The 15,604-nt window shown below is 38.7% G+C and overlaps 1 protein-coding gene across 1 annotated transcript in view; it reads right to left on the minus strand.

Moving 5' to 3' along the window:
- Window positions 1-356: 356 nt before the first annotated feature.
- The window catches only part of USH2A (usherin), a 374,998-nt gene continuing 359,750 nt past the window's right edge, over window positions 357-15,604 (minus strand). The window contains exons 67-73 of the mRNA XM_064709111.1: window positions 14,818-15,035; window positions 12,686-12,862; window positions 10,947-11,030; window positions 9,265-9,509; window positions 7,587-7,658; window positions 6,877-7,107; window positions 357-728 (exon numbers count right to left, since the gene is read on the minus strand). Coding sequence (XP_064565181.1) covers window positions 639-728; window positions 6,877-7,107; window positions 7,587-7,658; window positions 9,265-9,509; window positions 10,947-11,030; window positions 12,686-12,862; window positions 14,818-15,035 — 1,117 coding nt within the window. The 3' untranslated portion in view covers window positions 357-638. The remainder of the gene's footprint in view (window positions 729-6,876; window positions 7,108-7,586; window positions 7,659-9,264; window positions 9,510-10,946; window positions 11,031-12,685; window positions 12,863-14,817; window positions 15,036-15,604) is intronic.

Consider the following 15,604-nt stretch of genomic DNA (forward strand, 5'->3'; position numbering starts at 1 on the left):
GCTTGGAGTTCAGCATTTATTAATGACCTGTTTTGTTGGGTTTTTTAACTTGAACTGAGAGGGAGGGGAAGAGGGAGTGAGAGAACACAAAGGTTACAAGAACTTCATAAGAATTCCTTTAGTGCTGTTTATTCACCTGTACATGAACAAAATTTTGTGGTGGAGCTCTGTCAGGCCCGGAGAAAACATGGACATTTGGCCATGCAGGCCCCTTTTAGCCACATGCTGGTTTTTGGACATGTAAAAGACTTTTCCATACCAAACACGCTGCCCTGCCCCCCTCCCTCCCTCCCCTGCCCCTACAACCCTCCTCAGCTGGGAAAGCTGGATGAGAGACAAAGATGGGAGCCTCTACCTTCAGTCTTTTACTACTGTATGACTGGGGGATTGTCAAACTACTCTCTTACCTTTCTGAGGTGTCAGTGCTAGCTCACAGATTTTACTACACAGTGAAAGGGATGTTGAAAAAAAGGCCAACTTACCCTCCCTCCCCAGTCCCCTCCCAAAAACCAGTTTTATCTATTACCTTCAGGGCAAGGGGTGGGGAAACAGCAGCCCTATCCCTGCCTGCAAAGGCCATGCAGGCTGCTTTTGGCAAGTTACCCACTTCCACTTTCTAGAAAAGCTGGTTTTGTTCTTCAGAGGTGGGTGTCAGTGAATGTGGTGTGCTCTTTGGTGACAGTGCTGAAGCCTTTGATGACATTGACAAGATCTTCTTCATCTACATACTGTAAGGACGGGAAAAGAGAAGAATATCAGCCAAAGCTATACCAGACTAAAGGTGATTCCTTCATTTCTCTTTCCTCCTCCCCACTAAAACTGGTTCTAAAATAGATAAATAAGTTTCTTATGTCCTACTTTTCCTCCCAGGATAAGATAAGAACCTAAAGCATTCAAGCACTTGAATCCATGGCAATTAGATTTTCACAATAAGCAGTAAGTTAAAAAAACTCACAATCAATCCCTTTAATTACTCTATATATCTGATGAATGGTCAATAATATAGTGTTTGTTACAGTGTACTGGGGAACTTGGAGCCATGAAAAGAAAAAATACATGTTTACATTTTTGTTTTGTGTAACAACCTCCTCACATATGATTTAGGTAAAATTTTGTTCTTCAAGCTTCCAAGGGAGTGCCTGACTTTCCACTTGCACTCCTGCATTAGGAGAAAGTTGAAAGCAGGAGAGAAATAAACCATTTCCACAGCATAAAGAGGGCACTAGCAGTGTTAGTGCAGGTTTGTGTCCTGGGCCACTGCAGCTATTGACTAGACTGATTTGCAGGCTGGACAAACCAAACTTGAAACCACCATTCCTAAGCTACTGTGTGTAATAAAGACAAAGAACTGACTCAAAAACATCGCAGGAGGTTTTTTTGCAAGAGAGTAACTGAGCAACACAGGAGCAGAGTCTTGTTTTGGGTTTGTTCAGGGCAATGTAAAACAATGCACTGATAAGACTAACTAAAAATGAATAAAAGAAACACCATATTGTAATTAGCCCAGAAGCCCCATGCATTTTAGGCATGGACTTCCTCCAAAGTAAGTATTTCAAAAACCCAAAAAACCTCAAGTAAGTGTTTGAGATAGTGGCTATAAAAACAAAGAGCATTAAGCAATTAAACACCTTACCTAAACTATCAAAAAACCCATCTACAATAAAACTCCTAAAAATAAAAAGCAACAAATACCAGTTGCCACCTCAACAGTGCACTGCCAACAGTACAAAACAGCTCAAAATGCTATAATCCCCATCCACAAAATAATCCATAAACTAAAAGCCAAAAAAATACTCAATAAAACCCACTCACCCTTCAACAACCCAATTTAACATACACAAATCTAAAAACCTAAAAATTTATTGTAGACTATCATACCTTAAATAAAGTAACTCCACGGCTAAGCACTACCCTACCAAACATACCAAACTAAAACTCCAACACAAACAAAAAATCCAAAACAACAAAGTATTATACCAGTAATAACATCGCCAAGGCATTTTTTAACATCTAACACATAATCAAAAAATAAAAAAACCTATACTAATTACATTTTAATTATACTTCCTCTATAATAAACTAAAGCAATCAATAACATTAAATCATAATCTCTCAAAACAAAAACCTTCATATATTTTTAATCCCTAAACTTTTAAAACAGTTTAATGCCTTTTTAATCCCTAAACTTATTCTCTTATCCAAAAATAAATTTTATCCCTAACACAATTTTTACAATAAAAAATATACAATACACCTAACTACCCCAAAAATAAAAACACAATCCCACCATCTACCATAAACTTATCCAAACTACACAAAAAAAATTAAAACTCTAAACCATCCACAATACATCAATAAGATCATTATATAATAAATAAATCAAAAAAATATTTTAAAAATCATCCAAGTTCTCAAAAAAAACAATTTCACCATCAAAAAATAACATTTAAAAACTTAAAAAAATCAAGCTCCTAAAAATAAAAAACAAGATAAACAACATCAAATTCCCACCAACATCATCAAACTCACATTTCCACCAACCAACAAAAACAACCCACAAACTTTCCTAAACACTATAAACTTTTAAAAAATACATATTTATGAATACAACCAAATTATAAACCCTCTCTACCTAATCACCCACAAAAAACTACTTTCCAATTAAACCCTAAACAACAAGCCTTTACCCAAATCAAACAAAAAACCACTCATACAATAACCCTTAACCCAATCAAATCAAAACCAAATATAAAAAACATGCTCTACTTTACAAATAAGACCCATAATCTATCCTGAAGCCTTTACCAAAAAAATACCTAATAAAACTCAGAATCAACGAATAAAATTCCAAAACCAAAATTACAAAAAATGTAAAACCAAATACACTCAAAAAAAAAAAAATTTACAACCTATAAAAAGATCCAAGCCACCTCAAAAATAATCAACATCAAAATACAACATCCCAACATCCCAAATGCCAATACTAAAATAAATATTCAAAACAAAAATTCCCTCTACCCACCATATCACCAATACCACATGAAACAAATAAATTACACTCATCACACAACACTCCCATATTAAAAACACTAAATCACTCTAAACTTCTAAAAATAATTTCAATTTAACCTAAATATAAAAACTTTCATCTCATAAACAAAAAAATGAAAAAGAAATAACACAAACTAAAAAAACACCATCCAACCAACCACCAACAAAAAAATTACTTTACACTCTTTTTACTAAAAATGTGTAAATAATTCCTATCACATTATAAAAATAGTGAATTCTTATTGATATAATAGTTCTTATCACATTATAAAAATAAAGCTAATAATTCTAATCACATTATAAAAATAAAACAAAAATTAAAAACAACCATATAAAACTCCACACAAGAACTTACAACAGCTACTAAAAAAAATAAATCAAACCAACTTACTAAACTGAAAACCTTTCAACTAAGCCTAAACATTATCAAAAAATCCCAAAACATTACCTCTTCACTAATTCATAAGTAATAACCAATACTCTGTAAAAATAACTAAAGAAACCCTAATTAACATTAAAAAACCCCAATTCAAACTACTAAAAAATAAAAAAAATCACTACCAAAATAAAAAACTATCTATAAAAATCCACCATATAAATACCCATATCCCCAAAAATCAAACTAATAAAAAACACCAAAACAAGAAATAAATTACAAAATAATAAAAAACTTAAATTAAAAACACAAATAATTATTCTTAGCTCAATAAACCCATAACACTTCAAATCCTAAAAAAGTACCACCTGTAAATAAATACAAAACCAAAAACTAAATTTAATCATAAACAATATTTCTCAAATTATCTATAAAACATATACTACCATCAAACAAACCAAAGAAATAAAACCTCTACAATATAAACAACAATCCAAATATAAATATAAAAATCCTAACAAATTAACTCCATCACACTAAGCCAAACACCCCACAATAAACACTATATACTAACAATAATAAAAACCACCACAAAATGACTAAAGACCTACCATATACCTCACATTGCACCCATAACACCATCCTAAACCTTTAAAAAAAGTAAATTAAAAATATAATACCCCTAAAAAATTAAATTAAAGAACAAAACTGATTTCAAAAACAGTCTTATCAACACCTAAACTAAAAACCATAACATTAAATATACCATATCCCCTACCATATACCAACTACAAACAAAATTTAAAAAATATATTAAACTATTAAAAACCACCTTAAAAGCATTAAATAAAAATATTTTAAAATTTAAAAATATTAACAAAAAACATCTAATTAACACCCAAAATTTCACCAACAAAACAAACCTACCCAATCTAAACCCCTATATACAATAAACAAAATCAAAATCCCAATAACACATATCAAAAATTTATTTTAAAAAGTTTAAATCAATTCTACCTCAAATACAAACAGACCCATTAGTAAAATTATGATTACTCAAAAACCAAATTACACATTATACCTAATACAAAAAAAAACCCTATACCATATATACCCCAAAAAAATCTAATTATTAAATGAAAATTATACATAAATATTACTATTTACTAAATATTACTACCATTATCTATCTATAGCTATATATTCTGTATAGTATATAATAGATATTTATAAAATTTTAAATATATTAATTTTAATAATTAACAGTATAAAAATAAAAAATATTTTAAAATAAGTTTATAATACTAAATTATATCCCATTCATCTATTTAACCCAAAAATAAATGTTACACCTTTTAAACTAATTCTAAAAACAAAACAAAAAATACCCCACACAATTTATTTTCAAAAACTGCACTCACTCTTCCACATTCCAACTCCTAAATTATATTATCTACAGCACAAACAACAAAACAAAACTCTCCTTTACTTTTAACTACATTTTAACTAATTCAATAAAAAAATTTCCTAAATTATAATTTTTTTCCTTTTCTTAAAACTATTTAAACCTACTCTAAACTAAACACCCAAAAAACCACTAACTCACCCAACTAAACCTAAACCACATTTCCAAAACAAAAAATAATAAAAAACTAAATAAACCAAACTACAAACAATAAAAAACTTTCAAAATTTATCATCTCTTTTAAAGCTACAAAAAAAATTATTATTATTTTTATTCATTTTTATACTAATAAATACCTAGTAAACAAACAATTCTTCCACTTTTCTCCAAAATATCTTTTCCTAAACTAATTAAAAAACCCAAAAACTTAAATCTACTTTCTAAAAAATCCTCTTTAAATTTTTTTTCTCAAATTTATCCTAAACCAAAACAAATACATTTTTTGTATTAGTTTTGTCCACATGTCTAATGTGAGGTTGATGGACAGAAAAGCTGCTGACTTGCTAAAGCAGCTGAGCTCATGCTGTGAGGATTGTCTGCCACCAAAAGGAAATGAAAATTTTTGTTTTCTTGCTTCTGCCACTCCTGACTCACTGTTGTATTTTTAAACTCATTCTAATGTGCACATGGGGGGTTTTGCAACCTCAACCAAGTCCTGGTGTCAGCCCAAGGTAAGTGGCTGGAGCAAGAGCTCCCTCTGAGCAGCAGGAGCTGTTCTTTTGGCTAATGAGAGCACACAAAGGGGCACCCTGGTGAGCTGTTAGTCCCCAGGGAATTAAATCACAAGGATTTGATAGCTCTGAGAAAAAAGGAAGGCTGACTCACGTACCCCTGGATTGGGAAGTCCATGAGCTGCAGAGTGGAGGCTGGAGGTTAAGCTGTACCTAGGGGGATTTTGCCTACAGTTATCACCACCTTGTTGGCCTCCTTGGTCCTGCTCTTGGGGTCTAAGTGGGTTTGACAGTGATTGAACCAACACCCCTGTTCTGTGGTAAGCCCATATGTTCCAGCCCTTCCAGGTGTTTGGTGAACTGAAGGTGAAAGTCTGAGGAAACTGCTTGGATTTATGTGCCAGACTATCCTCCAGTTCATCTGCATTTTGGACAAGACTCACTCACTAACTTGCACTCACTAACCATCTAATTCTGTTACTACCTCATAGGTCCTTCACTCCCATTCTGGGTTCTTTTTAGGAACCTCAATTTTCATATTTTTTAGGAAGGAAATTCATGTCTCACTGATCACTGCAGCCCTTCTCATGCATTTGGTCAGGGAAAGTTGGAAGTTAAAAAGCCTGTTTCCTGGTGACAAGGAGGAAGGGAGGTCATCACTGTCCTTGGCTTGGAAATCATGTCCTGTATCTGTGTGTTCAGATCCCTGTTGATGACACTGTCTAGTTCTGCCCTGTATTAAAAGAGAAATACTTTGCCTGCCCCCCTAACCTTATTCTAGTCCCATGTGGGCAGAGTTTGAATTAATTTGTCACACATGCCAGGAGATCTGAGCATTCACATAATCTCTGCATTGCAACTGAGCAGAGGACAGAGAGCAGATCTCATCAGCACCTGAGTCCCAGTTAACAGAACAGGAGTCACTAGAACACAACCTCCTGCCTCTGGCTCTAAATGTGCAAAGGATGCCAAGACATCCCATTCAGACATGTACATTTGCTAAATTGCATGGAGAGAAAAAAACCCACCAAATTGAAGGGAATTCTTCAAGGTACATTTCCTTGATAACCACAGAGTTAATAGTTCAACGGAAACCATAGATTCACATGGAGCACTTGTATCCTGTAAGAGCAGTGTGTGATCACCTGCAACTCTAGAATTTTGAGGATCTAAGCTATGGCCACGTCCTTCTAGGCCTTTTGGCGGCATCTCCAGGCAGTCATGACATTTAGACTGTCTCATGATTCCAACAGAACAGACAAATCTCTGGCAGGTGACACACAGCAGCATCCCAGGGGGGCAGGAGCCCTTACCAAGCCACGGCCAGTAGTGCGGTGGTTGTGAAGGATGGCATCCCAAGGTGATTCATCAAAAGTCTTCTTGTCGTAGAGGTTGAGCAGCTGGCTGACACTGCGGTGCAGAGAGGCGGGGGAGTACGTGCGGCTCAACTGGCCCTGGCTCGGCCTCCTGCCCCCGGCTCCCAGACGGAAACTGCGGTTGCTCGTGGGAGAACCTGCCCCTGGGATTTTCGTATCTGCCAGTCCCTGTGAGGTAGACACAAAGTAATAAATAAAAAAATAATAAAGGGCATGGTTTTAAATAATTTAGCTGAACAAAATGAAAGCAGGAGTGGAAGAGAACAGAGAAAACCATGCCTCAAAATCATGCAGTTATAAAGAAGAAAAAAAGCCCAGACCTTTCACTACTGTAGAACAATCATATCATTAAAAACAAACAAACAAAAAATCAACAAAACAAAAAACCCACCAACGCTAAACCAGAATTTTCTCCATTTTTTCTCTTTTCTTCTTCCTAATTTTTTTTAAAGTACCAACAAGCAGAAGTCCAAAGATTTTTGTGATAGTCTAGACTTGCACAGCAAGAGGATGTTTGCAGATCTTTTCATCACCAGGGGAAAAATCATCACCCACCAGGAGAAACATGCAGTGTCAGATGCCTTTGTGCATGCTTGGGTCATCTGACACACCACACGTCTGGCCACTCTGCAAGCTGAGGACTCTACCTCAAAGTGCGTCGTGTATCTTTTGAGAGTGACGCTGCTTGATGAATCGGACGTGTCAGCAATAGTTTCAAACTGAGAGCAAAGAGAGGGAGGGAAAGCATTAGGGCAGGGCAAGCTGCAGTGTAGGGGTACCTGACAGAGGGTGTGAATTAGCTGCAGCTCTGTGAGGGAGAGCAGTGCAGCAGGATGTGGGGGAGCAGGGGAACTGGCAAAGACCAGGCACCATTTAATTTTTAAGTGGTCAAGTACTGTGTGTGTAGCCAGCATTGCTTGCCATGACCTCAATAACAATTGTAAAATAAGCAATTTTGCCACTCCATAGTAGCTCTATCCTAACTTCTCAGATCAGTCCTTCAACTGCTGCACTAAAAATCTTTCTTTCTATTAAGCCCATGAGCTGCTGGATAAAGAAAAATAAAGAAAAAAAAAAGAAAATAAAAGAAAGAGCAGGAACATGGAAAGGAATTGTGCAGGCATGCCAACAGCAAAGACATTTTAAAGTCAAGAAGAATAACACAAGATGACAGACTGCAGAGGAAAAGGAATCAAAACCATGAGACCAAAAAAAAAAGTTTCTTATGCTCTTAGCCTTTGCCAGGAGAAGGGGCACACTGGAAATCCCATTGTTTCCAAGAGCTTCTTGGTTGAGGCACAGATGCAGTGTCTTGGCACCAAGACAAGAAGGAACAGAATGCGTGAAGGATGCAGGAGTCACTATGCTGCTTGATGGTGCTCACAGGAAAAAGAAGCTGAGAAGTGACAAGAAGAATCATTTCATGGCCTGTGCCTGGAAGAAGCATGAAAATGGAAGGCATGGCTGCTCCCATTCTCAATCCCATAACAACTGCCATATTCCTTTTGTTTTGCTTTTTCAAGGGGTAGGACAGCACTACTACTCTGCTACATGATAGAACATGTTTTTTATATGTTCTTTTTCAGAGTTATAACTTCTCAGGATCAAAAGAGCCTTCCTCTTTATCACTTCCCAGCAGCCCTCCTCCCACCACTCTGATGGCCCCACTGTGGGTCCATTGCAAAAACACACATGCATTTTGTGAAGTTCTCAAGCTTTTTCCCTGATTACTCTCACTCTACTCCAAACCTTCCTGGCACGCAGCTTGTCCTAGAGCAGTCCAGCTGGGTGGTAGATGGATACTGGCAAGAAATAAAGCCTCTCCCTAAGTCTTGTTCTTTGCAGGCATATCTCCTGGATACCTGACAAAGACTGTCAGATTGATCCTGGTTAGCCATCCACAGCAGGCAGCTGGGAACACATGAAAGGTTCCCCTGAAAAGCACATTTTATCATCTACTTTCTCACAGCATGCCAAAGACTTCTCAGCTCTACTGCAGATGTCAGCTAACGTGAGGTGACAGCAATGGCTTTGCATTTCCTGTGACTCCAGATCCAAAGTTTGTCTTGGGCATCAGAAGCATTTCAGGGCCTGCAGACCAGGTGTCCAAGGGCTCTGTTTGGACTAAGCTCTTGTAACCCTGCTCGGTGTGCCCACATGGAACATATGGGACCAGACAGCCCCTTCCCTACACTAAACAGCCTCCATTTGGTAACCAAATGTGCAACAAACTGTTGGAAGGAGGAAGAAAAAGTCTGTGTGTGTGTGTGTGTTTGACAGGGCAGGTATCATGGATATACACTGGTTGCATTTTTCCAAACATACCGGATGGGTTTCACCTGATGAATACACACTCATTGGTGATGTTCTTTTCTGGAGTGGAACTAAAGGAGGCCTGTCTCGTGCATAGGGCTGCTTGTGGACCTTCCTCTGAAGAATCAAGGAGAGAAGAATAGCCAAGAGGATCAAACCTAGAAGTACCATCAGCACTGCAAACCACAACTCGTTGTAGAATTTTGCACGTTTGGACTCTGCTTTGTCCTTCTCTCCAGGTGTTGTCAAGATCAGACCTGTAAAAAGAGGGATTAGGGGAGAAAGGGACAGTTATTTCAAGAAGCATTTAACAATATGCCATCCCTTTCCTCGCTAATAAATTAGGCAGAAATTTAAGTAATTTTGTCGTCATGTGCTTATTTGCACTTATGTTCAAGGTGGCATAATGGTTCAATATGCTAGCGGGCTGCAATAAAAAACTTACTGCCCTCAAGAGACCCTGCTTAAAGCTCTGGCATTGCTGCTTAGGCTGGAAATCACCACTGCATCAGCAGCTCTTCCGAAAGGAGGTGGTGGTGGTGGAATGTGAGGAAAAAAGGGTTCTCCAAGTAACCTTGAAGAGTGGAAATTACTACAGTAATTTCAGAGCAGTACAGATAGAGGACATTCTTTCCAGAACAACTGTACAGTTACAGGCCTGTGCAGTTAACAAAAGAGAGGGAGGAAGGCTTTAATACATTAATACAAATGCAAGCAACATGAAAAAATTTACTAGTCCTTTCCCCCACCTGCTAGAAAACAAACCAGTCACTTGGATGGCTTTGCTTATACGCAACAAAAGCGTAAGAAATCTCAGTGACAGTATTTCCTGGTTATTTGGAATCCTACATGTACAACCAAACTCTTGGCCAAGGAATTTTCAATACTTTGCTTGCAAGCCTCCTCTGCAAGTTGCCCACAGTGCCATTCAAGTTTTCAATAGACTCTTAGTAAAAGCAGCAATCAAAAGAACAAAGGGACAGAGTGTGGAAGGTGACGGATGCAGAGCAACTGGGAACATTTTATAATGCCTTTAAGGCAGCCTTGCCTGAAATTCTTCAGGATAATGGAGTGAAAGCATGAAAAGGGATATAAGGGAAATGCAGAGTAAAGACTAATTGCAAATATAAGGCAGATTTATTTTAAAAGGCTGAAAAAGATGCCACATAAAAAAGAACTTAATTAAACCAGGTAATTGATTCAGTTAGAAATAGCTCAAACGAGGAACTTAGCAGAAAAATGCATAGCATTTTGGAGCAATATACTTAGGTAAAAATAAAAGAAAGAATATTACATATCTGAGGAGAAAATCTGAAGATAATAATGAGAATTGTCCTACCCCTGGAAGTGTTCAAGGCCAGGCAGAATGGGGCTTTAAGAAACCTGGTCTAGTGGAAGTTGTCCTGCATGGCAGGGGGCTGGAAGCTCCAACCCAACCATTTTATGATTCTATGATAGTTGGACTCAGTGATCTTAAAGGTCCTTTGCAACCTAAAGGACTCAATAATGCTGTGATGTAAAGAACAGAAATCCATATATGGCCAAAAAAAGCACATTACCTGCATACCTCATAAACAAGGCACTAAGGAAGCTCCTGCAGTGAGATGCCATCCTGCCTGGCTTGCACTAATACCAAATTTCAAGCACAAACCCATCAAATGAACAGGTGCTAGGTAATTTCTTCATGTATTTACCAACTCCCTCTCCAGCGTTGTACTTGATGACTGGTGTCATGGCACTCCCTTCATCAGTGATGCAGGTCACTTGAAACAAAAAGGCTGAGCAAAAAAAAATTAGAAAATTCTGTCAGCAGCAGAAATAAAAATTATTTAGGTGCTGCTTTTCACCATTATTTACCAGCAAACAGCCAGGTCTAAAAAAACAAGGCAGGAATAGCACATAACCCATCATAATCCACCTGAATCCCATATCATAGCTTCACAATTCTTTACACATTGGTATTGAAATTCTAAACTATGAATCATGGCAGATCATAAGCAATCATCACTACGATGTTGCTACAAATTATGTTCCTCTTTCACTACTAAATTCTTCCTTTTCCAATATTTCTGGCAACTTTCAGTTTTTTCACCACTTTGCCCTAAATCCCTCATACTTCATTCATGGCTAAAACAAACATATTAAGAACATTTGATTTAAAACAAATAAAGCATTAGTACCATTGCAGTAATCAGTAAGACAAAAAATAAATTACAAAATTCTTTGACATATGACATTCCAACGTCATCAAAACAGAAAAAAAGAGAACATTTTTCTTACTGCTTTTTCTTCCCCTATTTTCCCTCTGTTGATAATTTCCTTTTATTTTAAAGACTGAAAATTTCTAAAATGAAACTGTACTTCAAAACATGGCTGGTTCCAAGAGCTACTGACTTGATTTGATTCAAATAAAAATTCAAGCTCCAGTCTTTCCTGAAACTGAAGACTTCTATACATTTCCCTGACTGTAGCCCTGAAGGATGGAATTGCAACGCATCTTCAGGATTTGGGAAAACAACTGTCATTGTGAATCAAAAGTCTCACTCAGTCAGGTGTAATGTTTAAGAGTGTTCCAGATTGCAAGGCAAGATGTATTCTGTTACCATCTGGATGGCAGTTGTCTTTTGTCAAGTGGGCAGTTTGCCTTATCTCTCTCTCTGAGTGACCACAATCACTCCTCCCTCGGGAGGGGACATCTGCTGATAACAGGCTATTGAATGTCACTGCATGACTGATAAGAACTGTAACATCCCATTGGGAGATGCTCCACCCAGAGGGAGGGGCCAAGCATTCCTACCCAGATATAATCTGGAGGTTCTGGAACACCAGCACGGCTTCTCCACTGGATTCCCCAGAGGAATAGCAGCTGCCTCTTCTTCCACTGCACCTTCAGAGGAAGAATACACCCTTTTCTACAGGATCCCTGCTCCAACAGAGCCATACCTGACATTCCAGGAGGGCTGCAGCCACATATCCAATTGGACTGCTACCAACACCCTGACCCACAGGGTGTCAGGTTTGAGTTCTGACTCTGCCAGTGTTGTTCTAGTGCACTGCATTGTTTATTTTATCCTTTTATTTTTTCTTCCCTATTAAAGAACTGTTATTCTTGCTCCAATATTTTTGCCTGAGAGCCCCTAATTTAAAATTTATAGCAATTTGGAGGGGTGGGGAGGGTTTACATTCTCCATTTCAGAAGAGGTTCCTGCCTTCCTTAGTAGACTCCTGTCTTTTCCAAACCAAGACAAAGAGAAAGCTCAGCTCTATGGAATTTTTTTTAAAGATTTTTTTAGATACTTTTTGGTGTGGCTGTACGCTCCTTTGGTCTTATCTTGGGATTGCAATGGAGAATTTTTTTTTAAAGTTCAGCATACAATACTATTAATTTCAGACTCAGCAAACTCTCCTGGAGAGGAAGCTGTGGGAAACTGACTTTTGTCAGATGTCCTTGGCAAGTAGAGCTCGGTGTCGAAGCCGCTGTAGATGCGCTGCCCACTCTCCGTCAGCGCGTACTCCTTCAGGCGCCCGTTCAGCACGAAGGTGCGGCTCCAGTCAATGTGGATGACAGATAAATTGCTGACCACGGAGAATGGAGCCATGTACCGAGGTGCTGCAGAACAAGGAAAAAGAGCTCAATTCTGTGAATTTCTAGCCAATAGGCTAGAAGTGATTTGGTGACTGAGTTATACGGTGAAGAGAAAGAGATTCTCCAGATTACAAGCTCTCTGTCACATGCACTCCCCCTCTCTCTCATATCCATGTGTATGATTAGGGAAGATACAAGGAGAAAAGAAAAAGCTGCTGTAGCATGCCAGCCTCTGCACTGAGAAAGCAGAGATATATCCTGAAATCAAATATTGGACTCCCTCCCTTTGCCTTTGTGTATGTGGTACTGACACTAAAACTCTATAAATTAAGTTCCAGCTTAAGGCAGAGGACAGGGAGACAGAGGAGGTTGTGAAAGCCTGACTGCAGCAGGCTGGGCTGTAGGAGCTGCTGTGAAGAGGGCTCTTTTGTAAGCCCCAAGAAATTGCTGAGATCATTTTAAACAAGTCCGCATACATGAAAACATGGGGTTTCAGAAAAATGAGAACATATGGCAGGCAAACAGAAAAGAAACCCAGAACTCACTACAGGGAGGAAGAGTTCATCAGTTGAGCTCAACAGCTTGCTGACAAAAAACTTCATTTAAGTTGGAGGTGGTCCTTTCTTGTGGTGCTGCCATTAAGCCATCTGCCCCGTATTTGGTATTTGCTGTTTTGCTCACAAGAAAGCTGCTTGTCCAGCTGCACTTTGCTGCTAATTGCCCACTGTCGCTAAAGCAAGCCTTCGAGGCAAGAGGAAGCAGTCAGAGAGACTCAAGGAAGGAGGCAGTCAGAGGGACTCTGCAAACCTGGTGTGAAGAGGTCAGCAAGGCAAGAAAAGCAAGACTGAAAGAAGAGGACTTTGGACCTAGCGGGTGGGGGATTAAAAATTGCTTTCAAATCCTTTTGTTCTATGTGTCTCACCAGTTCCTTATGAATTTTCTCCATTTAAAAGTTCATAATAATTTTCCAGCCTTTTAACTTGCAATTTAATAAAATACAGCTTTGGACATAAGGGATCTTTCTTTTGTTTGTTTGTTTTTTGGTTGGCTGGTTGTCTTTTTGTGTTTTTTTTTCCTTTGTTTTTGGTGTGGGGTTTTTTTTCAGTGGTAACATTAAAAAAATCTGGGCCTGTTCCACCTAAAACTTTCAGCTAAGGATGTATCAGATTACAGATTTTGAGTAAGTACTTGGCAGATCTATCAAATGATGCAAAAGGGATTTTTAGAAAGGTGATTCTGAAATCCTGACATGAGATAAAAAGTGAACATTGTCTTTGCCCTGACCTGACAGACTGAGATGAAATGCCCATCTCATCTGTTATGGAATGACTCTGGCTATAGCACTATAGATCTTTTTAATAAAAGCTGATGTTAGACTACTACAAATTCAGTTTTGATGGCAAAATCTATTCTGCCTGTAGGCACAGGTCCTGCATGTTTAATTTCCATGCATACCACCACATGGCCTTAAAGCACTGCCTGCAGTGGTTGGACAGCAACAAATTCTTCAGTGTTCACAAGCATACAGTCATTCAGATGGTATCCAAGGAAAACTTTTATGAATCCTAGCTGAAGTGTGGCATGAATTAGGACAAGAAGATTGTTCCTGAAAACAATCACCAAGTCTCTTTCAAGATCTCCACTTTTCCAAGGGATTATTTATAGCATTATTTTTATTACTACACATCAGCCTTCTGGTAATACTTAAAACATTTTATGTTCTGCAGCTTTGCTGCCCATTTTCAGTAAAATAAAAGGCTTCCAGGCTCCCACAATAGAGGATGTGACATCAGATGATGAGCAAAGAAATATTTTTGAAGGAATGAGCAGTTAAGCCCCAGAGCAGAATTTCAATGAATGTTCAGCAGAGACGCAGTGACCAGGGATGGGGAAGAAGAGGTTTCAGAGGATGAGGTGAGGAAGTAATTTGGCTCTCAGCAACAGGCATGAGTGGTCAGTGGTGCATTTCTCATACTCACGCTCCTTTTCCGTTGTGAATCCGATCCATTCGGAGGCGCTACTGCCAACGGAGTTGTAGGACACAACTCGCAGGTTGTAGGTTGTGTAAGGCTCCAGGTTGGACACATTGGCACTCTGTCCTTTCCCTGTGTACTTCACCTCAGTTGGGCCAGGACTGCAAGCCTTCACTGCTGGCTGTAGGTTCAGAGGACACGCCATGTACACGTGGAGCTCATAGCTGAGAACAGAGTTGAGATTGTGATGAAGGAATTGTATTTAGGGCCCTAAAACATAAAAGCCAATCCCACATTTTGTCCTAACTGCTGTCTGTCTGGCTACTGGAGAAGAAAATAGATCTGATCTCAGTTTTTCTCTTGGAGATTTTGGTCCTAACCCTCAGATAACTGGGCAATTGTGGTGGTAAGTCACACTCACTGTTGATGCCCGTTACCTTGCTGCCCTCTTCTGCAAGTCAGGATTTTTGCCTAAGAAACTCCAGATTGCAGCTGTCTCATCACTGCCAGCTGAACTCACAACTATTTCATTGCACAACCACAGCTGTCTGACAATCACCTCCACTCACAACACCTCATCCTTTTCACCTTTATCCTCCCCAGTATCCTGCTCAGGAGAAAAGCAATCACTGTATGTAAAAACTTCCCAGAAAGTGTTCAGGCTCCAGGCAATGTCACCACCACCATGACAAGGAAGGAGTGTGACTGCCACACCTGTTCAGTGCCCTCAGCCATGGCATTCCAGCTCACACTGTTCTGGCACTATCTCCAGCCCAGGTGGTGCGCAGTTCAG

This window comes from Zonotrichia leucophrys, chromosome 3 (assembly GCF_028769735.1).
Source record: "Zonotrichia leucophrys gambelii isolate GWCS_2022_RI chromosome 3, RI_Zleu_2.0, whole genome shotgun sequence".
Taxonomy (NCBI): Eukaryota; Metazoa; Chordata; class Aves; order Passeriformes; family Passerellidae; genus Zonotrichia; species Zonotrichia leucophrys.